This window comes from Urocitellus parryii, chromosome 3, assembly GCF_045843805.1.
Source record: "Urocitellus parryii isolate mUroPar1 chromosome 3, mUroPar1.hap1, whole genome shotgun sequence".
NCBI lineage: Eukaryota > Metazoa > Chordata > Mammalia > Rodentia > Sciuridae > Urocitellus > Urocitellus parryii.
Genome location: NC_135533.1, coordinates 124,111,641 through 124,135,136, shown reverse-complemented (window position 1 = coordinate 124,135,136; position 23,496 = coordinate 124,111,641). Strand labels below are relative to the sequence as shown.

General features: G+C 52.4%; 1 protein-coding gene across 1 annotated transcript in view; it reads left to right on the top strand.

Moving 5' to 3' along the window:
* Glt1d1 (glycosyltransferase 1 domain containing 1) overlaps positions 1 to 23,496 on the top strand; it is a 69,178-nt gene that overhangs the window by 33,175 nt on the left and 12,507 nt on the right. Inside the window, exons 5-11 of the mRNA XM_026408048.2 lie at positions 880 to 916; positions 2,437 to 2,493; positions 8,139 to 8,234; positions 8,864 to 8,913; positions 18,945 to 18,988; positions 20,039 to 20,159; positions 23,069 to 23,167. Coding sequence (XP_026263833.2) covers positions 880 to 916; positions 2,437 to 2,493; positions 8,139 to 8,234; positions 8,864 to 8,913; positions 18,945 to 18,988; positions 20,039 to 20,159; positions 23,069 to 23,167 — 504 coding nt within the window. The remainder of the gene's footprint in view (positions 1 to 879; positions 917 to 2,436; positions 2,494 to 8,138; positions 8,235 to 8,863; positions 8,914 to 18,944; positions 18,989 to 20,038; positions 20,160 to 23,068; positions 23,168 to 23,496) is intronic.

Below are 23,496 nucleotides of genomic sequence, written 5' to 3'. Positions count from 1 at the left end.
TAGCTGGCTTGGTCATTTCATCCATTCATCTGGAAAATTTAGGTCACAGGGCCAAAAGTCACACATTTTGGACATTTGCCCCTGGAAACGTGTATATTTGGACCACTAAAAGAACGGTGGTGTCTGTGGGGGGGCCCCTCATTGGGTCCACAGTGGATGTCTCTCCACTCCCACTCCCGCCTTGCTGCTGACCTTGAGTTACAGACGACTTCTGCCACTGTTTCCCAATGAACTGGAAATAGATTATTTTTGCTAGTGGTTTTGTGCAGTTTCTCCAGAAAATACCACAAGGAATAGTCAGTACCTTGGCATAAACGCCAGGGTCACCCATGGAAGGGCCTGCAGGCCTGGGGCCCGGGAGCCCTGGGTCTGAGGTCCACCTGTCCTGGCCTGTGGGAGGAATCTGCCCCACATATGCGTCCCCTCCCTCCCCTTCTTACTTCCTCTCCTCTTTTTCTCTTTCTTTCTCCTGTCTTCTTTTGTCCTGGGGGAGGGGGATGGATCTCCCACTGGAGGGTGTGTGGCCCCAACCATACTCCCCAGGCTCCCCTCCGCTCCGGACAGCAGCAGCTGGGGCACTGGGAGCGCCATCGCGGCATGTTCTCCGCTGAGCGCCAGTAACTTCTGCTAACATAGTAACTGTGCAATCATGAAACTGCACTAACCCTAATCCCAGGGACTTCTTTTATGCTTCTTGCCTTATAGACGCTGTCATTTAATGGCCACACCCATTAAAAGTGGAGGTAACCCTGTGGGCAGCCGAGGGGGCGATGCCTAGAGATGTTTTCCAAAAGGATTTAAAATGGCTTTTATTTTGTTTGTAAAGTGTACACAATGGACTACCAAATTTACTTTTTTCTTTCTTCCTCTTTTCAAAAGCCACACGCTAAGGACAAGATCTATGTCCAAAGTCAAGGTAAGAGTCTTTAAAATACACATATTATGTTTTGAAAGAAGGTGTCCTTTAGAGAGACACACTGGGATGTTTTGGATGAGAGAATATGATTCTGATGTTTACTTAATGAGCAGGATGAACACAGTTTCATTGTTTTGTATCAGAATAAGAAATGAATAGAACACCTAGGGGAAATGACGAAAGAGTCCTTGAGGCTGCAGCCTTCCCCACACTTTCCGGCAGTGGGAGTGCAATCAACCTCACCCAGGGTGCGTGTACAACAGGGGCTGAGCAACCAGGTTGACTGAGTTGGGACTTGCCCCCCATCATGCACCCCACCCTCTTGACCTCACCCAGACTGTCCGGTGGTGGCATCTGGAGCCCTCAGCCCAACCCTGTGGGCTGTAATCACTCCTGCAAAACACTGTCGTGTGCAACCTGGAGTGGAAAGAGGGGATTCAAGGGAGGGCAGGTGACCTGACCCAGGCCAGGACAGGACAGGCAGAGGCCCAGGATGAATGCAAGGACTTCGTGGCTGGGACATCCCCTGGTGCTGCTCATCTCACGGCACATGCCTGAAGACCCTTCTCATTGTGTCACCATGGAAACATTGCTCCTGTGTCTCAGTGTTGTGTTTAGCATCAGGACTATTTTCACATATGCTCCTTTCTGGAGTGTGCACCATGAGCAGGTGTGCCGCCTGGCCTGCGAGGGAGGCTGCGTGGGCACAGGGCCAGGGGCCGGGTGGCAGGGAGGCTGGGGGTCTCCCTCGATTACAGCTGGGAGATGCTGGAGCAGGGAGGAAGCAGTGTGGGTGTGGATGCAGCTCCACGCTGACAAGCCGTGCCATCTCCGTGTCCAGCCAGAGAGGCCGGAGGAACCAACTTGGCGTGCAGATCTTAGGAGTATGGACAGTGGGTGGAGGCACTGCCCCTCCCCCTCCCCCTCCCCCCAAGGTCCCTGGCAGAGGGCTCCAGTGTGTTATATGAGCCAACCATGATTGCTAAAGTGGGTTCTAGAAGTGGTCAGATGACTTGATCGACGTGTTATAAAACTTCCAAGCTTCCTTCCCATCGTCAAAAATTCTGCTGAGTGTTGCTCTTGAATTTAGTCTAAATCTTACAGGTTTGCTTTTTAAGAAAAAATGTAAACTTAGCAAATCTGTTTGAGGAAATGTTACCCAGACTTTAGATGATTGGACACAAATTGGTGAGGTTGAGATGAGGAATTTTAAATAAAGATAAGATGGTACATGGGCCTGTTAGGGCTCAGTTCTGTTGTGTGGGAAACCTTCTACAGGGTTCCTAAGGAACCTGAGATCTGCATGACCCAGAGGCAGTTTGACCTGGCCACGGACGGGGCCAGAGGCCGGCTGTCCTGGTGGAACCTGGGGCTGCCCTTCCACCTCCCTTGCTGGAGGGTCGATGGGCCCAGTGGGGACTGGGCTGAGTGGGTTCCTAAGAACCAAAAAGTCCACAAGCTGCCATGTCTCCCAACCTCATCCATGCCCATGTTCTCTTTTTCTGTTTTCTTCGACCCAGGAATTGCAACAATACCGAACGCCGCTTTTAACTGGAACAGCTTTCTTCAGCGCTCAGGTAAGCTGAGGTGCCTTCTCCCAGAACTTGGATGCAAGTCCTCAGGGGCAGCTCCTGTCCCTTTCGTGGGCTCTGAAGGAGAGCTTGCCCAGCCCAGAGGTTGACTGGCTCGGGTGGGGCAGGACTAGGAAGCAAGACACTGGCACAAGGCCAGGAAGATGCGGAGAGCCCATGGGACATTTATTGGTCTTATTTATCTTCACAAGGGCTTGTATAGAGTGTTCATGCCTTTTAAAAAGTTCTCTTATGTATTTTATTGCTTCTGATGCAACTATAAACTTAAAAAATGTATTCTCAAAATGTCTGCTGCCCGTATGTATATATATATAAATTAATTGATTTTTGCGTGTCGATGTAACCTGTGGTTTCATGGTTGCCAACACTACAAACTGGCTTGACTGAACCTTTCAATGGGGCACTGGGGTTTTGTAGCCCCGTGGTGAGCAGTCAGGAGAGTGCCTTCACGTACCTGGCCCTTCTTTTCTTAGGAGGGTTCCCACCATAGGCTGTGCTAGACCACGCACCTGCTGGAGCTCCTGCCTCTAGAGAGATGCCTCCTGGAAAGGAGTCCACCCGAGATGCAGAGAGGGGCTTCTTCCCTGCCTGAGAGCAGAGCAGATGAACATGGCCATGATGTTCCTGCAGGATATTGCTGCACAGTGTCCTTAGTACAGGGCGCGTGGTGGTCCGCGGGAGAGGCACCCGGGGCATGGCCTGGGAGGAAAGCTTCCTCTCGGGCTGCCAGTCCAGCACTGCTGGGTGAAGGAGGGAGAAGAGGTGAAGTTGGATGCCGTGTGCAGTTGGAAGTCCAAGGATTCTTCTGCTTTAGTGGAGACGTGTTTTCCCCAGAGGGGACAGTGTAGGAGTGCTGTCTAGACGGACCCACCTGCAGGTGAAGTGGAGTTGAAATCACAGGTCTACGGGGAAGCTGAGAAGCGCCGTCCTCCCTTAGCCAACACCGAGGCTGGCCCATTTCACCCCAGATCCTCATGCAAAACCGTACCCACCACAAACTGTGTGTCAGTACTGGTTTCCCTGGAGAAAAAGAATCTCCAAACGTTTTATTAGAAATAATTTCTGGAGTGTGCTCCTGCATCCAAGTGACAGCAGCAGGGCCGCACTCAGCATTACCAATGCAGCTGCGCCGTCGGGCCACTTCATCACCTCGGCCAGGGTGCCATTATTCAGAACTGGTGGGCCCCTCTAAATGGCCTGTCGTGAGGTTATTTCATCTTCAGGGAATCCTGGGATGTGGTGATGGCATGACTGAGATTCATAATTCCTAAAGGAGGAGGATGCATCCTAGGTGCTGTGGCCTCCTGGCTGGTGTCTGGTGTTGCTACGGGGTGACCACAGAACACCCCGAGGGTCCAATGCTCCCTAGCAGACCTGTCTTCTGCGCCCTGCATGGCAGCAGTGTCCTCGTGGTGTGTGCGACTAGAAGCTTCCAGGTCCTTGGAACCCTCCGCCTGGGGAGTCTGGGAGTAGCTGGATGACTGCAAGATGGTGACCTCGGGTGGCTGGAATGGACCTGTGCCTGGGTTACCTGGCCAGGCGTCCGCTGGTCTGGGCCACCGTCTTTGTCCTATTCCAGGCTCTGAGGACAGACTGTCTTTGTCATCTCTCTTCCATCCTACCTTGGTCTCTGGGGCCTTTGGCACCTGTGGCTGTTTTGTCCCCTCCACTGAGCTTCAGTGAGGACAGAAGGTACACAGATTTGGGGCAGCTGTTATAGCCCAAACCCCTTTTGAATTCTCATGAGCTATTCCTCTGTAGAGCTTGGTGGGTGGGGGGGCCTCTCTGACCCCCTTCTACACAGCTGGCATCTGCTTGGTCACAAAGGCTGGTGGCGGGATAGTAGGCTTCTGCAGCGTTGGAGGACAACCTTTTATTTTTATTTTTTGGTACCAGGTATTGAAGCCAGGGACACTTAACCACTGAGCCACAACCCCAGTCCTTTTTAATATTTAATTATTTAGACACAGGGTCCGGCTGAGTTGCTTAGGGCCCTGCTAATTTGCTGAGGCTGGCTTTGAACTCTCCATCCTCCTGCCTCAGCCTCCTGAGCCACTAGGATTACAGGCGTGTGCCACTGCACCCTGCCTGAGGTGAGTCTTACCACGTGTTCTCCTCTGTCAGGTTCCCAGACAGTGTGACTTCTCTCAGCCATAGCTAACAAAGTAACTAGTCTCCTTGGTTGAAAACACTAAACCAGCTTGATGCTAGCAAGATCCATGTTTGCACATTTCAACTAAGAAGAATTTAACAGGCTACGTAGGGTACGGGCTTCTCTAGTTCCTCATGTGGTGTTTGTGGCAGCCATTCTGATCAAAAGATACGGGGCAGACCCCAGGTGAGTGAGCTGGTTGTAGGGTTCTGGGCACTGCCAGGTACATTCAGTGTAATGTCCATGGTATTTGCTCCTATGCCCAAGCTAACACCTCTGAAGCCAGAGTTCCTCAAAAGCTGGGCCACCAAACCCCCAAACTAGGATCAGAACTGATCCAGTCCTCTCCTTCCTATTTCTTTGTTTTTCATTTAATTTTTACTCCTATTGCTTATTTATTTTAGTCCCCCACCCTCAACACTTTGTATTTCTGAATGGAGCCCCTAAGATGCCTCACTCACACGTGGTCTTTTTCTTTCCCGGGCTATTCCTAAGAAAGCTGGCTTGTTTTTGATATGGAAAATTGGTATTACTAGATCTCTTTATTCTCACACAGCCACAAAATCAGATTTTTCAGTTGAAATTCAGTAAGCCTAATGTGCTTGGCTGAAGTTCTTGAGTTCTTTTCTCCTAATAATAACCATAAAATGTAGAGGGGGATGTTGAGCTCAGACAGGGTGGGCGCGGGGCTCAGCCCGTTGGTGCTGGTGTGGGTGCCAGACCATGCAAACAGCATGATTCTGTTCTGAAGACAAAAATATCACCCTGCAGGAAACGGTCCTGGCGGGAAGACGGGTGAATATGTGCATTTTTCAGTGAGGAGCTCACACCTGACTCATGCCTACCCTGGGTATCGCAGGAAACTCAGCAGTAAAAGTACCTCTGAGTTAAAACCAGGAAACACAATGCTCTGAGACTCACCCAGCTCGCAGGCCTCCTGCCTTAGGTGTCTTTTAAAACCTAGGCAGGAGCCGTCCTAGGCTGCAGGGAGCTGTGGCCGCTGTCTGGCTGATGCTTGAGTCAAGCAAGGACTTGAACTCTGGCAGAGGGGCAGGACTTTCCAGCTGTTGTCTTCATTTCCTTGAAAATGACACTTTCTGTGCGAGAGAAGTTCACACGAGACAGTCACATCTGAATGTTGTCTCCATGACTCATGTTCAGCATCCGAGGACAAGATGGAGCACTTAGTCTTTTGTTCTGCCACCTCTGACTTAGTTCCCCCAATTCCCTTGACATTTAGTCTCCACCTCACAACGAAGATGGGGAAGAGGTGGGGAGCGCCGGCTTCACTCCGACCCCTCCAGGGTCTTTGTCAGGAGTCTCAAAATCAATCCAGTGGGTCAGGAACAAGCACCTTAAAAAATGGAAGTGAAGCCAAATGGGACATACAGAGTGCCTCGTGTGGACAGGGCGGAAGGATTTCTTGCAGTTTCACGTGGGCTACTGGTGTGCATGGCACACGCCTGACCCCGAGTGTGCACACCTCGTGGTGAGCGGCACTCTCACCCGGGCTCTGCGTTGTGGGTCACCCTGCTCAGGGCCAGCTTTCCAAGGACCTGGGCCAGGGGACATGCAGGCCAGACTCCCTTTCCTGACCTGGCCAGGGGCCAAGAGGCCTTCAAACTGGTATTTGAGCTGCTGACAGCGGTGCTGGTGAGGGAGGGTGTCCTGCCCCCATCCATCTCTGGGGCAGCCTCGAGGGCTGTCTGTTCTGCATCTGTATTTCCCCCAGAACCACTGGTACTGATCTCTATGAATGCTGCATTTGGAGCACAGGGTTCCAGGGCTTCCTCTGTGGTTGGCTGGCTCCACTGCTTTCAGGCCTGTGGTGAAGCTGAACATGGTATGGAAGTGGAGGGAGCTTGGCCACCTCTTGGCAGCTGGAAAGCACAGACCCAGAGGAGGGGTGGAGTCCAATGCCCCCTCCCAGGGAAAGCCCCAACCTCAGGTCCTCTGACCTTCAGTTCAGGCTGTGCATCTATTTTGCAGCTCAGACTTCAAACAAGTGCTAAGGTTTATGTTCTAAGGTCATTGAGGATATTCAGAGTACTGGGGAGGTATTTTTATAAAACCCTCAACATCTCAATGACAGTTTCTACAGTTCAGAGATAGCAATAACTTTATTGTTTTCTTTTGTGGTGTAGAGGATTGAGCCCAGGGCCCTAGGCATGCTAGGCAAGTTCCCCACCGCCAGGGTCTAGCCCAGCTCAGGTGAGAACTTTTGAGGCTTTTTAGAGAGAATTTAGCCTGTGGGTAAAGTTTGTCTTCAGATTTAGATACACATTGCTTTTCTTAGGGTCTGGGAGTTCTGTTCACTGGCGTCCATAGTTAGACTCGTTGCATTTCTGTTCAAGACTCAGAAAAACAGCAGGTCGGAAATTGTTTGCATTGAATAATGGACAAATGCCCATCTTGGGAAAGATGACCTGGCAGGAGTTTATGGCCAGTTGTACTGGTTGCAAATGCCAGAGTGTCAGGTGGCCTGTATTGAGGCTGTCCGTTGCCAGGAGTCAGTCCTCTGCTGAGTGCAATCTAAGAGGTGCCAGGGTGCCCTGCTTGAGGGGCCACCTGAGAATCTCTCTTGCTTTTGTGGGTGGGCATCGTCATTTTGTGGCTGCTCCTGTCTGCTCCTTGGAGTCTGTGGGGCTCACTCACTGTGTGCAGTTGGCTGAGGTTCAGGGGGTCCTGCCTGGCCTTGCCACAGGTCTGGGGTCTCACTCAGCAGGCATGCACCTCTCCTCACAGTCTCATTCCCAACTCGGTTGCTGGGCCCCATTACTAGGCCCCCAGATGTGCCAGGCAGTGGGTGTGTGGGCTCCACAAAGCTCCTACGGCCAATGCGTGGAGGTCTCTGCAGCCTCCCTCACTGTGAGGCCAGCCCGAGGTCAGGGAAGGAAGTGGGCACCACTTCATGGGAATAGCTGCAAACTCACACCACAGCTCTCCACCTGGCAAACCCAATCCTTTTAAAAATCCTACGAACATATTCTTTTATTTTGAAACCCTTTCCAGCTTTATGGAGACATAATTGACAAATCAGAATTGTAATCTGAACGGTGCACAGTGTGAGGAATTGATGTACCCATGTGTTCTCTCACGGGCCTGTGGGCATGTGCACTTAGATGTGCAACCCTCTCCCTGCCTGGTTGTGTATTAAGCATACTTTAATATAGAAGCCTCTTTCCTAGCGTCACCAAGCAGAGTCCTCCCAGATGGAATCGGGTCCAAGTATTCTCTGGGCTGCTGGTCCCCTCTCTGCGGTTGGGTCAGCTCCCTTGGCCCGGCCCTTCCTCATTGCAGCAGAGGTTAGCATGCTGCAGAGGCTGAGGTGAGCCCAGGTGGACCCCCAGAGGGGGCTGAGGACGTTGAAGAAAGACCAGGGAGGAGGCTTCTGTCTTCCCAGCTGCCCAAGAGGCGACAGGGCTGTGGCGGCTCCAGGGGCGTGCTCTCCACTGAAGTGTCCCCCCTTGTGTTGCAGAGATTAACCAAAATGCTGACAACCTGCACGTGTTCCTTCTGATCTGCGGGCTCAGGCAGGTCAAAGACCCGCTCTACCTGGTGGATGCCTTTTCAGGTATGTTCCCTGCGGGGCCTGCGAGTGTCAGGACATTGAACGCGCCCGTCAGAGCTCTGACCCTGTCCTCTCTCTGTCCTCGTGCTCTGAACGTGAGCAGAACCGTTTCCAGATTGTTACAGCAGAAACCACGGGAAACATGGCTGAGGGGCTTAAGGGAGGGGTGGTGACTTCAGCCCAGTTTCCTGCTTTCCTCTGTCCTCAGAGCCAAGGAACTCATCAAATCACAGCTGATCAGGAGGCTACAAATTTTTATCTGGAAACTATTCCATACATGCCTATTTGCACAACAGGTTTACCACTGTATTTTGTTGTTGGAATTGATCTATTTACGATTGAGTTCATTCTAAACTCCATATTGGGTTTTGGTGGCATATTGGTCCTAGTTCTCTGGTAAATTAGAAATATGGATAATGTACAACATAGTGGGGAAAAAATCTTATTTAAAAACATAAACTGTCACATGTATAAATTCTCAAGAAATATTATTTACAATGGCTAATATTATGATTGGTAGTATAAGAATAAGAAATTATTTATATTTTGCAGTAATCATATTAAATTTAATTGTACAGCTGTGATTTAAAGCCATTTTAAAAAAATCTTTTTTCTTCTTTTTCCTTCTCAAGAATGGCATCAAGAAGAACCCAACGTTTACATGGTAATTGTGGGCCCTGAAGTAAGTCCATGTTCTGTGAACGTTTAGTTCATCTCTGTTTTCTTCTTTGTAATCTTTTATGTATTTTATAAAAATTAGTTTACATTACTCTCCTAACCAGCAGGACTTTTTTTCTCTTTTTAACTAAGTGAAATCAGTTTGCCTTTTAAAAATGAAAACTAGAGCAAGTTTAAAGATCATCACAACTGCAATTAATCTTTACAGTTAAGTTATTGCAGAAGTCATTACAATTAATCTTTACAACCACCTTTTTGCTGCAAAGGATAGCATACTTAAATTCTTATACAAATACAGATGGGTCATACAAAGAGAAAATTATTTAAAGTCGTATAAAGCGGAGGTTAGTCTAAATCAACATTGTGCACAGCCCACTTTGTCTCTAGAACTCTCTTACATTGTTCAAGAAGGGAACTCAGTGCTGTTTCTTCAACCCAGCCTCACACTGAGTTATCGGCCGTTGTTGAGAGGCCTTGTGTGGAGTGTGCTTGTGTGTAAGCAAAAGGAACTCAGGGGTGGGGAGATGTCCACAAGTGACCATGGCGACCCTTGCCAGGGAAGAGTCCAGTGGAGTCCTTGGAGCTGTCCCTCCTGTCCCCCACTGTCCAGGATGGTCAGTCACCTGCTCTGTCTCACACTCAGTTTTCGGTGCTCAGGACCCAGAGAACCTGTGGCCGCCCTGGCCGTCTCGTAAATAGGAGCTGACCCAGCAGTTGCTTCCAGCAATTTGGTATTTCTGGCCAGGAGGACACAATGTCGAAGCAACAAGTCCATTTCTTCCTGGGGTTTCTGGGCCAGGGTTGTTACTGGGGTCTGAATGCTGCGTCCCACCCCCATTCCTATGCGTAGTCCTGCCCCAGCATGCCAGGGTGTCTGGAGGTGGAGCATTTGGCTTCAGGGGATGGAGCCCTGGTGATGGGATTAGTGCCTCATCAAAGGTCCCAGAGAGCTGCTCTCTATCATTCTCAAGTGAGGACATAGGAAGAAGTCACCAGCTATGAGGCAGAAAGCGGACCTTGCCTGACTCCAAGTCCTCTGGCACCGTGACCTTGGACTTCCAAACTGCAGAATCGTGAGCAGCACGTTCCTGTTCTTTCATAGTCCTCAGTACATGGTGCGATGCTGCAGCGACCGGAACAACCAAGACAGTTAAGTCTGTGCCGTGCTGTGCTGGGTCCTGGGAACCACTTCTGCTCCCACCTTGCTGCCTTTGTGCGGGTGGAGACCCAGAGTTGTGATGGTACACAGGCTCCACCCTCTCTACATAGGAGCAACTCTAGCCAAGAACTCCAACTCCAGAGAAGGGACACCACACAAGTTCCCTGAGGCTTGTCCTTCTTCCTCAGCCGGTTTTTCTGGTTTTCTCAGGGACTGTAGCACTGTATACTTGCTTCATTACTCCCAAGGGCTTTTGGAAACAATTTGTTTTCCTACAAAGAGTCCAGAGAAGCTAGGCATCTGTGCAGCTGCGCTGCGTGCCACCTAGGAGAGGACCCCCATCCATGCCATGTGCTTGGTACAGCACACACTCTCACACCTCTGCACACATGCACACAGAGTGCTGGCTTTGGGTGGTAACAGATGATTCCTGGTGCACTAATTACACTTCAGTCCCACAGTGGGAAAGTTACTATTATTTTAAAAATCCTCCTTCCAGCCTTCTGTTTGAAGGACATGATTAGAAGAAAAAGTTTGATGCTGCAATTCTTGTTAGCCCAGGAGAAGCTTTCAGGCTTGGACTGTGGACTAGCAATGACAGCACCCAGAGAACTTAGTAAGGTGACTTTCTTGCTGGGCACAGTGACACATGCCTGTGACCCCAGTGGCTCAGGAGGCTGAGGCATGAGGATTGCAAGTTCAAAGCCAACCTCAGCATCTTAGCAAGATCCTAAGCAACTCAGCAAGACCCTTTTTATTTATAAAAAGGGCTGTGGATGTGGCTCAGTGGTAAAGTGGGCCAGGGTTGTTACAGGGTTGTTACTGGTTCAACCCCCAGTACTGGAAAAAAAAGACCCCCCAAAACAAGCAAAAAAATACTTTTGTTTTTCAACGTTTACATTTTCCTGATGCTATTCTACTTAGAGTACGTGGAACTGGTTTTCCGAATAGAATGATTTCCTTTAAACATAAAACAAATTGACTTCAGGAAAAGTCCTCAAGAAGCAATGGTACAGATGACACGCAGGCACGACAAATCGTGAGGACCCGTGCAAACAGCTGAGTCAGGTGTGGGTGTGCAGCGGGAGAAGAGGCCAGCACAACATGGGCGTGGGGCCCAAGTGGTCTTGGCTCCATATGTGTCCTCTTCAGGAAACCTGCGGGCCAAGTGAGCTGGGCCTGGTGGATAGTGCCACTGTGCGGGAGAAACCCTCCTGGGTCCCCACTGGGCTCCACCACAGCACCCCTCTATCACAGCCCTTCAGGGGGCACATCATCGCTTCTGTGCTCCTATGACACATGCCTTTTCTCCCCGTCTTTCTGGAATGCCTCTCCTCTTGCCAACCTTTGCCTGCTTTGTGAAGGAACCATCAGTGTGAAACGAGCTTCTCTTTCCTTCCCAGTGGGCAGTGAGGTCCACTGTCCCTGAGGTGGGGCGGCCGTGGTGAGCTGGGAGGGCTGCATCCAGCTGCAGCAGGGTTGTGGGGCTTGGAAGGTGCAGGACTCTGTGCCACCTTGTGAGAGCTATGTGTGTCTGGAGGCCTCATGGGTGTGTGTGTGGGTCACTGTTGCCCAGGATGATGGCGTGAGCTGCCTTCATTTCTAAGTGCCCACGCTGCGAGCCCTCACACACACCCCATCGCCCACGGAGGACCTGCACAGTGCGCTTCTCTTTTCTCCTCTGCTGTGGAAGGATGTAATCACTAACTGGTTTTGAGCAAAGACTGTGACAGCTTTGCCTGATGAGGTGTTGACCGGGGTTTGACGATCCAGGATTAGGGAGCAGAGGGTGGTTTGGGGCAGGTTGAAGGCCATGGTGGAGGGGCCTGTCTCAGCCATTGCCAGAGGCCCTACAGCCCCATTTCCAAGTGGATCTAACACCACTGCAGCTTCCCCGACCACAGGGTGCTTACCAGGCAAGCTAGGTACAGGGAAAGTCCCTGGGTCCCCACTCCCACTAGACCACCCCACCCAGGTCCCCTGGGACTGTTGTGGGGCTTTATCTGCAGCCCCACAGGTTAGTTCCCTGGGGTGGGGCAGAGGACACAGGCCATGAGAGCAGTCGCCAGGCAGCTCTTCAGCCGGGCTCTGGGACTCGGCGTGAAGCCTTCCCAGCTGAGAGTGCTTCAGCTCCTTGCCTGAGTCCCTCATGGCTCTGAAGCACCTCTCCCACGAGACACTTCACTATCTGTAATTAAAACCCCTCTGGGAAATGGAGCTGCATCTTCGGTTGTGCATTTGTTGCTGCGCAGAGCAGCCTCAGCACCAGGCTGGTGCGGGTCCGTGTTGCCCAGAGTTCTCCTGGGACTTGCCAGCTTCTTCTGCGATGGCAGGTGACACCGAATCTTCCAGGTCTGACTCTGGTTGCAGAAAGGTAGTGTCTCTGGGCTGTTTGGCAGAATCCAGGCTCTGTCCTGCCTTCTGAAAGATCTTTCTCACATCTCAGGTGGACACCCGACAGCCCCACAGACCTGCGCACCACCTCACAGAGCAGCTAGAGCGCCTGCACCCCAAGGCAGCTGAGGCCCTGTAGTTATGACCCTCCAGCCACCTGTGTCCTTCCTGTTGCTGTCTGTCCTTAGACATTTCTTTCTGGTACTGGGGATTGAACCCAGGGATGCACTACCACTGAGCCACTGTCCCTTTTATTTGAGGATAGTTCCTTGCTAAGCTGACCAGGTCAGCCTTGCACTTGAGATCCTCCTGCCTCAGCCTGCCAAGTTGCTGGGGTTACAGGCGTGTGCCACCATGCCTGGCTTGTCTTTAAGACTTAGCATTTTTTTTTTTGGATCCTTTGGCAATTCAGATGGGCTTGAGCCTCCACATTTTGTCTATGTTTTAGCCGTGGCCAATGGTAGTGCCGCAGACACTCAACCACCAGCTGTCTGCGGCAGGGCCCATTTGTGGAAAACCCTATTTGGCCTTCCATGGTGTAAGTGCTTTCACGGTGCTCAGTCCCAAGTTTCCAAGCTGATATCACTGAAGGCAGCCTTGAGAGGAGATGGGATGGGCACCAGCAGCTGTCACCAGCAGGCAGAGCCACCCCAACACATGCTATGTGGCAATGTGCTACACACACACACACACACACACACACACACACACGGGACTCACCTGCCACATGCACACACTGGAACGGAAAGGGTCAGCTAAACAACATTTACTTCTTGCAGTTCCTGCACTCTGATAGTTTAAAGAAACTTTTGGGGTCCCAGGTTCTGGCCTAGCAAGCACCCTGCTGTCAGGTACACCCCAGGTGCACTAGGCCTGCTTAGAAATGGGCCCAGGGGCCTTGGCAACCGTGACAAAGCTTCCAGAACAGGCCCTTCCACGTCCCTTTACAAAGTGCTGTTTCCACCTCAAATTTACTTACACGATTTGCTGTGTGGTCTGGGTGGCTTGAGCCATGCAGTGTGGCAGGTGTCTGTTTGTGCCAGACCCCACTGGACATTGCCTGTGTGAAGGCACACTTGCTGCTTCCTTGTGAGACTCCCCCTGGCTCACCTGGCTCCCAAGGGACCCTCTCAGGTGCACTCCCCTGAGCTCTCAGCTCCAACCCACCCCCTGTCGCTGCAGAACTCTGAATCCTCCAAGTCAGGCCTTCAGTTTGACATCATGTCTGGATCCAGAGCGAAGGAGACGGACATCATCTTACACTTGAGTTTGGACACGTACCACAGCATCAGGGGCCCACATGCTCATGATCTGGAGGCAGACAGAGAAGGGGCAAGAGGTCAATTCTAGGGACGCCTTAAATTCTTAGTTTAGTGACTGGCCTTCACAGATGGGACCTCTGAAGTGCACAGTTATCTGGGGCATCTGAGGTGGTGCACCCTCATTCTCCTCTGGTCCGCGTGCTTCTGCGTCAGCCGTGGCGCTCAGTGAGGGAGGAGCTCTTAAGACATGAGCTAGGTTCTTGGCGGGCCTCACCCTCCCAGGTCACGTCCAGTGCCTCTGTGCAGAAGCATTAGACCCTGTGTCATGAAGAGGAGCCCAGCCTGTTAGGGGGATGACTGCCGTGACCCGGGGTCCTGTCGGTCCTTATGCGGAGCCCATGTGAGCCGACCCCCTTGAAGAAATTGTACAGCTCACTCAAATGGCTTCGCCACGGGCACCAGAAATGAGCAGCCTCTTGCCCAAGGTCAGCAAAAGGGCATTGTGAGAATACAGGAGCTTGTTAAGGAGCGCTGGGGTGCTGAGGAACTGGCTTGGGTGTAGGCAGCAACCCCCAAATCGGAGGGGCACGGTGTCTGGTGGTGAAGAGCCTGGCTCAAGGCTGCACCCGGGACACCATTCCATCTGCTTCCTGCTCTCCAGGGTTCAGGGTCCAGGAAGAGGGCATCAGAATGTCCCAGCTCTGGTCACACAGCCTGCCCCATGGAAGGAGAGGACCAGCACCTGATGCTCCTCCCACTAGGCCCTCTCCATTGGGAAGAGGCGAGGAAGAATGCTGAGGCGGCCGGGCACCGGCCAGAGGGGCGGCAGGAACACGGAGCAGCGGAAGCAAAAAGGAAAGAAACTCCCACATGTGCACAGGTGTCTGTTCTCATCAAGAATCAAAGACAAGGACTGGGTACTTTTCTAGGTCAACTATGGCATCCTGTGGCTGTTTCACTTCTCCATCGGGGAGTTGGAAAGATCACGTCCTCAGCAGTGACCTGGGCAGGCAGCGGGGAAACCTCCGTGGCACTCTCTCTCCTGCAGCCGCCACCTCCAGGGGCACGCCCACCACATGGAGGCCCAGAGGAGGCTGGGGGAGGCTGGGTTTCTTTGTGTGCTTCCTGGTCCTGTGCTGTTGTGACCACGTCCCCATCCCGGTCTACAGCTCTCTCTGTAGGTCTGGGTCTAGGTCGGGGGATCTAGGTCATTTAACATCCACAGCTATGTTGAGGGCTTGCCCAGGAGTGAGTGCCTCTTCCAGGCCCCTGACGTATCCCGGTGGGCAGGATGGACCTGCTGTCTGTCTGCCTGCAGCCCACACTAGTTGGGAGAGACCTAAGCAGGCAGGACCAGCTGCAGGAAGCTCGCCGAGGGCAGTCTGGGGCTGGAGCCTGTTCCCTGGGCCTCTCACCCACCTTTCCTGTGCAGCCCAGAGGCAGTCACCCGGGCTCCACGGCGCTCGTTTGAATATCGTCACTCAGTCTGTCGTTGGCTTTTATCTACTCGACCAGCTCTTCTTACAAAATTGCAACCTGAGTGTTTCTTGATTGCTTTAAAAAAATCACCAATGCCATGTATTTTATTTTTTAGAGCTTTCTTACATGGGTTTATTTCTGTGGATTTCTTAGCAAGAGCTTTCCGGAAAGCTGGGTCCTAGTATCATATCAGCTGATGCATGAGCCGCTGCTACCTCTAGGGCAGCGCTCCTCAGTGGTGAGCATTACGGCTAGTAGAGGGTCACAGGCACGTCGCAGCACCCGGAACCTGGGGGCTCGTGACTTAACTGCCCTGTGCCTCTGTCTCCCTGTCTACAAATCGAGGATGACCAGGACAGCAGTATCTGCTCTCCATCTGTTGCGAGGTCCCAGTGAGGGAGACTGAGGCAGCGGCTGGTGCATGGTGGTCAAGTCCAAGCCAGTTGGTGCCCACGTTCCCTTTCTGCTCTGGGGGCCGAGGTGCAGCTCTGGACGCAGGATGCTCTGAGCTCGGCTTGGGTTTCCCATTAACGCGCCTTTGATCTCAGTTCACCCGTTTCCGCAGAGCGTGCGGCTCCGGCTCGCAGGGGCACCTTGTGTGGGTGCGTTCCTGGGCTCTTTGATGAGGAGTGCAGGGAGCACACTTGGTCTGGGCATGACAGCTTAATGACTTTCCACAATAACTTCTCATATCAAAGATTATTTCCCTGAAGCCCGGGAGCTGAAACAATATATTTTTGCTAGGAAATAAACAAACTTGGAAGAAGGAAATGAGAATTTTCTCTGCTGCTTGCAACAATTTGCCTTTAAAAATTTCATAACATGTGCTTTCATTAAATAAAAATATCCACCCTTCCTTTCCTTTTTATCTTGTGTTTTGTTCCACTTGGCTTCCCTAAGAGATTTGAAAATGAACTGATGTGGAAGATAAACCCAGAAAAACTCAATGCAGTTTGTAGCTTCATCTTCAGCGATGTTGTTAGACTTTCAGCGAAATTCTAGTTAAAGCACCAGGTACTTGGAGGCCGTACAAGCCTGGAGTTGTTTCCTTGACAAATCATCTTTCCCTGAATGTGTGATCTTGAGAGCCGAAGCGTGCTAGTAGAATTAAAAAGAGCGATTTCTAGCTAAAAGTCATCACAAGTAAAATATGAATGTGAAAGTTAGTCTGTGGGCCAGGAGGGCGTTCATAGGTGGTTTGCTGTGTCTCTGCGGGAGGCTGGGGTCACAGTGTCCTCATCTGAACAAAGGAAGCAGGATGGGTGCTGGACAGTAGGGCGAGCTGGGGCTGGTTCACCTGGAGGATGTCCCCAGGCACAGAGGGTGTGCAGACACTGCATGGCCTGGGGAGGGCCAGGAGGCTCCAGGGGGAGGGAAGGAGCCCCAGCCTGGCAGTGACAGGAGGACGGGGACCTGCCTTAGAGAGGTGGTGCAGGCTGCGTCTCGGAGACTGAGTAGGTCACGGGCACGGGGTGACGTTGCTGGGGAGATTGGGACTTAGATGGGTACAGAGGGCGAACCGTGGGTGAGTAGGGAGGTGTTCCTGGGACCACATGAGGTTTCTATGAGCTGTTTGATGAAGCACTTGGAGCAGAAGCCGGAGAGGCAGGAGATGCAGGAGAGCTTGGTTTTAAGGATCCAGGTGTCAGAGTCACTGCCTGAATTTGCATACCGGCCCGGTGTCCTTCCAGCAGCTGTGTGATCCTGGTGAGGTTACACGACCTCTCTGAGCATTAGTGTCCTCATGTGTAGAAAGGGACAATGATAGCGGGATTATGGCAAGGACTGAGTTATTGTGTGTGGCGGGCTCAGCATGGGGCTCAGCCCAGGTCTGGCACCTAGTGAGAGGCAGAGCATCGACTATAACATGTACAGTGGCGGAAAACACCAAGTTGCTCATGAGTTTTTCTAGGAATGATGTCAAATTTCTTCTGCATCCTTACGCATCCACCCCTGAGGCAGGCCGGCACAGTGGTTCCCAGTGGTGTGGTGCTTGGCCAGGGCTGCCCTGGCCCAGCACACTGTTCACCCCCCAGGGAGAAGCTGGAGGACTTGCTGGGGAGGTCTGGCCACTGTACTGCTCCTGTGAGCTCCTATACTCATGTGACTCCAGGATATGATGCAGGGCTGTGTGAGCAGGGCCATGTAGGATGGGCTGCGTGCCCCCTGCACAGCTAGGGTGGCTCTGTTAAGGTCTTCTCCCAAGGACTGCAGGAAAGGGGAGTAGCCAGCCCCCTGCCCATTTCCCTCCTGACCACACTCTTTAGAGACCTGCTATGTCACTGTGAGCTTCCTGACACCGATTGGTGTCGAGCCCAACACGTAAGGACGCCAGAGGTGTCAATAAACCTAACGTTACTTACCCTTGTGGGGAGCCCGGCAGCCCAGAGTGGTTCAGTGGAATACCTGGGGTCCAGCACACACACGAAGCATTTTCTTACCAGAGGATAGTGCACACACGATTCTAGGAAGCAGCATGGTGTCAGCCAGAGGGACAGCCTCCAGTCTTCAGAGCTGCCTGGCCTCCGTTCGCCCCTCCCACTGGAGGTGTAAATGGGAACAGAACTTGGTTCTGCCGGCTCCCAGCGCCTCCGAGCCCCAGGGAGACGCAGACGCTTCGTGCTCTGCTCACGCCCTCGTCGGCCTGTGATCTGAGACCATGTCGAGGATTCTGTGACAGCTTTGCATAAACTTAAGATGTTTTCAGTTATTTTAAAGTCGTGCTGTTGACCACTCATGGAGGGACAGTCAGGGCAGGACGGCAGCCTCCAGGTGGGTTGGGAAGAGCTTGTGGTTAGGTGGGGCGGATGTGGTGAGGAAGGACGTCCTGCCGCCTCGTGCTGAGTGGGCTGATGGGCGAGGAGGGCCCTCTGGCAGCTGCACTGAGCCCACCCACCCTCACAGCTCATCGCACTCAGCATCACAGGGGTTCTGGTCAGGAATGGGGTGCTGGCTCCCTTGGCACAGTGATCCCTTGGCCACCCCGGTGGCTTCCTTTCCTCTTCAGTCCCAGGTACTCGGGGTCCCCATCCCTGGGAAGGACACTTTTTGATTTAGCTTATCCACATGCTCCTTGACTTACACTGGGGCTGCTCCCTGCAAACCGTCGTAAGTGGGAAATACCGTTAAGTCAAAATTGCGCCAAGTCTACCTGCTCCGTGGCCAGCCCTGACTGTGCTCAGAGCACTTGCCTCTGGCCACACTGGGCAGGTCACTTAGCACAAAGCCTCATTGCAGAAAGTCCTGCCCACTCATGTGGTGTCTTAAACACTGTCCTGGAGGTGGTCACATGGGTGCTTGTGCCCTTCCCAACCTAGAGAATCCAAGTGGAGCCCTGGTGAGCCTGCACGCCTGTGTTTCCAGAGGGCTCCTGGACCCCCTGGATGCCCTGCCCTAGGCCTGCTCAGGGTGTTGAGGACAATTTCCACGTGCACTGATAGCAAGCAGCCTCACTGCAGGGCTTGGGGTACCACTGCTGCTCCTCCCAGGACCTCAGGTCACCCAAGGGCTCCCATCTCTGCCCATGGGTCTGCCTCCTGCAGGAGATGCATAACAGCCCCCCTCCTCTCCTGGGGTCCCTTCTGCCGCCATGTTTACTGGCCGCCATGTTTACTGCTTCATCACCAGACTCAGGACATAGTTTCCTTTATTGTTTTCCTTTCGGGATAATGGAGTCTGGCTGTGTTGCCACCACCTGATTCTCTGGGACCGGCACTCATTGGTCTGTCTCTCTCTTTTCAGGTCGACCCCGTGTTCACCAGGGAAGTGAAAGCCAGGGTCAAGAGGTAAGGGAGGGGAAAAGGCACTTTGCACGAGGGGCCCAAGTGGCCAGTGAAAGGCACAGTTCTCTCCCCCGAAGTCCCAGGCACTGCGCCAAGCACCTTGCTGCTGTCACGCCTTTTAATCCTCCCGTGATCCTATGAGATCCTGTTTTTGGCTTCCTTGTCCAGGCAAGGAAACTGATAGGCCAAGAACCTAAGACGCCCGTCTTACTGGTCTTCAGGGAATGGCCAGGGAGATCCCTTGGGAATCTCATTGGAAAACTTGAAAAGAGTTTGGAGGAATGCAGGGAAACGGCACAGTGTGGAAGGGGAGAGAGAAGCTTCAAGACGGTGGTTGTGGGGTGACAACCCCGCATATGAGGATGGAGGTGACAATTGGTCAGAAAACAGACCAAGACTACAAGCTGTGTGTCTCTTTCACTACGTCTCTCTTTTAATATTTCCACTTATAATCTTTTTTTAATATTTTTTAAGAGAGAGAGAGAGAGAGAGAGAGAGAGAGAGAGAGAGAGAATTTTAATATTTATTTTTTAGTTCTCGGCGGACACAACGTCTCTGTTTGTATGTGCTGAGGATCCAACCCGGGGGGCACGCATGCCAGGCGAGCGCGCTACCGCTTGAGCCATATCCCCAGCCCAATTATCTTCTTATATACAATTATTTAATTATCTTGTAGTATTTAATGATCTTTTAATATTTCTGCTATTTATTGCTATTCATTTTTCCCTCATTAGTGTTCATAAAGTCATTTGGGGAAAGGTTGAATTATTAGAGAGGTGTTGTTTTCCTGGTCCTACCCAGGAAAGGGCAAAAGCCGTCTGACTCTCTGTGTTTGAGAGCGTGTATCTCCCTCATGAAGCTGGTCCTAAATGGAAGCCCGAGTTTCAGTCCCTTGTCACCCAGGTGTGGCCCAATGTGCCTCCTCACCCCAGGGTGGCCTTCCCAAAGCCTCCACCAGCACCACCAGCGTTGACCCACATGTCCCTCCTCGGGGGCCGGGGCCTGCAGCCCCTCCTGGGCCAGCTGGATGCAGCCCCTCCTGCTCTGTTTCAGGGCCTCCGGGGTCCGGCTGATGGGGGAGATGCAGCGGGAGGACCTGCATGCGGCCTTGAGGAACTGCTTCGCTCTGGTGAACAGCTCTGTCTCCGAGGGCATGTCGGCCGCCATTCTGGAGGTAACCCTGTGAGGGGTCTCAGCGTGGGGTGAGACGGTCCCTCCGTCCCCCACTTGTGACAGTGATGTCTTGGTCAGTAACACTCTCCAAGCTGAAAGACCAAAGCAGCACGACCTGCGGAGTTTAAAGCCCCCTTGCAGTTCAGTCTGGGCCTCCAAAATGTCACCCCATTGCCCACAGCCACTGCCCTCACCAGCTGCAGAGACAAATAGATGCGGCCTGTGTTGTCCCCCGACCCTCTGGGTCGCTTCCCAGGAAGGCCACGGAGCTGTTCGAAAGCAGCCTGTTTTATGCCACCTCTCTTCTGGCTGCTCTGTCTTGAGCAGAAGAGTTGCACCCTGTCCCTGAAGGGAAGGGGACGGTGGTGCGGTGGACGCCGGTTGGCTCTGTCCTCTGTCTAGTGTTGGGGACACGCCATGGCCCCGCGTGCATCTCCAGCACAGCTCTGCAGGCAGCAGCCAGAGCTGCCTGTGTTTGCTGGGCTGAGACCACTGCAGGAAGGCTCTGCTCAGGAAGTCCTGGTGGGCTCTGCTGGGCAGTACGTGCACTGTGAGAGGGCATCAGTCTACTGTCTACTTTGTAACCTGACCCCCTAAAGCATCCCTTCTCACTGGAGAGCTTTCTGGGAAAGGGAATGTGACCAGAGCCGCTTAACTACTTCACTCTGAGTCCCCAAGATGGCTCTGGCACACGCCCACCGCACAGGCTTTCCCTTCTCTGGTGCCAAGTCTGGTTCCCCACATCTAGGGACCCTGCAGGGTGCGCTCCTGTGTGATCCCACAGCCGGCCACCGTCTTAGTGTCCTGTCCATAGTGCATGTGCTTTGGCCTGCACCAAACTTACTGACAAAAGGTACGATTTTCAAAGTTAGGGTTTCAGACAACATGATAAAGTAGGACAAGAAAATACTCTCCCTAAATTTAAGAAATGATTAGAGTTAATGTTTTCTTCTAATCTGGCATCATTTGGGAAGAAACACTCGGGAGCCAGTAGAAGCTAAATGCCGAGAACAGGAATCGGCACTGGGAGGCTTTGAGAGCACAGAGTGAGAACCTGCAGTGGCTTCTCTCCTGCCAGGTGTCCACGCCCAGGTCTGTGCCTGCCGATCACACCAGCACCACTGGGCTCTCAGCCGCAGCATGGGGACAACACTGTCCACCCTTCCTTTTAGCTTTGAATATGTACATTCTTAGAATGCACCCTTACAGCGGCTGCTGAGTCGCTCCTTTGTATGGAAATACACACTTTTTTCAACTTCTTAAGAAAAGGTAAAGCGGAGCCGGGGAATGATTTTATAACTAGCACACACAGCACTTCATCGCAGATGAATTGCTGTCAAACCTCGTTTACTTCAAAGGAAAGGCAGCTGTTGGCAATTCTGCCTGCCTTAAAATGTTGATGTTGTGTTCCTTTTGAAAAGTCCAAAATAACCTTTGGACGAAGGGTTCTGAATGGAACTGATTGTGGAGGCTGAATAGGGGTGCGCTTCATTAGGGGCAATTCAAGTAGCCCAGCGGCTCATCACCGAGTGGGCATGTTGCATCTGAAGGAAGTGATCTTTGACCTGTCAGAATCTGCTTGCTTCCCCATGGAAGCATGTGAGAGTGCCACTTGCTAAAGCACGTTCCTCCCCGACAGTGGGCTGGGTGCACAGCAGCAGGGTGAATAGTCCTGAAACCATAGCTCCTTCCAAGTTTGAGCTGAGTCCAGTCCCAAGTTCTGTGTAGAATTGCATTAAAAGAACACCAAGAACCATTTTCTATCCCTGTCTTCCTAATTCACACACTGCTTCTTCTCTGTGTCTGCCCCCTTCTCTCTCTCTCTCTCTCCTGTCCAGCACAGTTTGCCACCTGGGAGGAGGGAGGGAGGCTCAGTTCCACAGACAGAGGCAGCAAGGGCTCAACCCCTGACCTTGAGCCTGCAGGCTCTAGTGAGGGAACGTCTCCAAGACAACTGTGGCTGTGGCAGTTTGACTGACAGGTCTCAAAGTGCGAATGTTCGTGTGTACATGTGTGGCAGGATTATGCCCTGCCCACTTTGGAAAATGATGGGTCTCTTGAGTAGTCACAGCTAGGTTTACGTAACTGGCACGTGTTTAGGGTGCAGGGAGCTGTGGGAAGAGGGGTATTTTTCAAGGCACTGGGTAGTTCTTGCATCAAAGAATTACACCCCAAATGCCCCTGCATACCCAGGAGAGGCTCTCATAGCTCAGTGATGTAAGATCCGACATGCTGAGCATGTGTCAGTGGTGTGCTCAGACCAAGCCATGATCATTGGCTCAGTGCAACGTGTCGAGGGACTAGGGATGGCACTGGAGCTGCTCACAAGTTCAGCCATTCATCCACACGGGTGCCACATCTGCCCCTCTGTACTTGGGCTTCCTTTGTTCCCAGGCAGCCCTGGTCACTGAGTTTCCTTGGACTGGCCCTGAAGTACAGGCAGTCTCTCTGCGAGCAGCAGCCATACTGCTGAAAGAGGTGACTGCGGCAGAGGGTTCAGAAGGGTTGATGTGAAGCCTCCATCCACCTGTGAGGTGGGAGAGCTCTAGGGAAACTGGACCCAAGTGGGTTCAGAGGCAAAGAGGTATTGGGCGTGTCTGTCACGACTCACGTGTTTGTCCAGAGTCAAGTCCCTGGCACCAGGACTTAACCATTTACTGTCTCTAACTCCTAGCTGGCTCTGTGACGTTGGAATAGTGATTGTGTCAGATGTGATTGTGACAGCGTGCCATTTCCCAGGGCTTCTGAAAGTTTAGATGTAGTTTGAAAGTGCAGGCTGCAATGGGGTGTCTTTTTGGCAGGCAGGTCCATACTGTGCCCATGGCCAGCGACTTGGCTAACCTGAGAAGTTACTCTCCCTCAACCGCCCAACTCTCAAGATGTGCCCTGTGTCTCCTCCTGTCTCCCCAGGCGATGGATCTGGAGGTCCCTGTGTTGGCCAGGAACATCCCTGGGAATGCTGCCCTGGTGAAGCACGGAGTCACTGGGCTGCTGTTCTCTGATCCCCAGGTAAAGCCATTGCCTTGCATCGATCAGCTCTACACAGTTTCCATGCACGTTTGTGGAGAGTGGCTCTTGATTCTGTGTCTGCGGGAGCTCGGTGTCCCTGGCATGGTCAGGAGGGGCCCTGTGTGCAACGTGGCTTCTCCTGTTTCCATCAGAGCAGCTGCGGGGACGTGACTGGAGGGAATAAAGGAGGCTCAAGCAGTGGGCCCACTGGGTTCCATTTCTGGCTCAGCCACCACGTGGCTAGACTGGGCTTGTGCTGGCCAGCTCACTCTCAGTGCTCCTGGTTTCTGTGGTACTGAGCTAGGCATTCTTCAGGCACCTCGTACTGG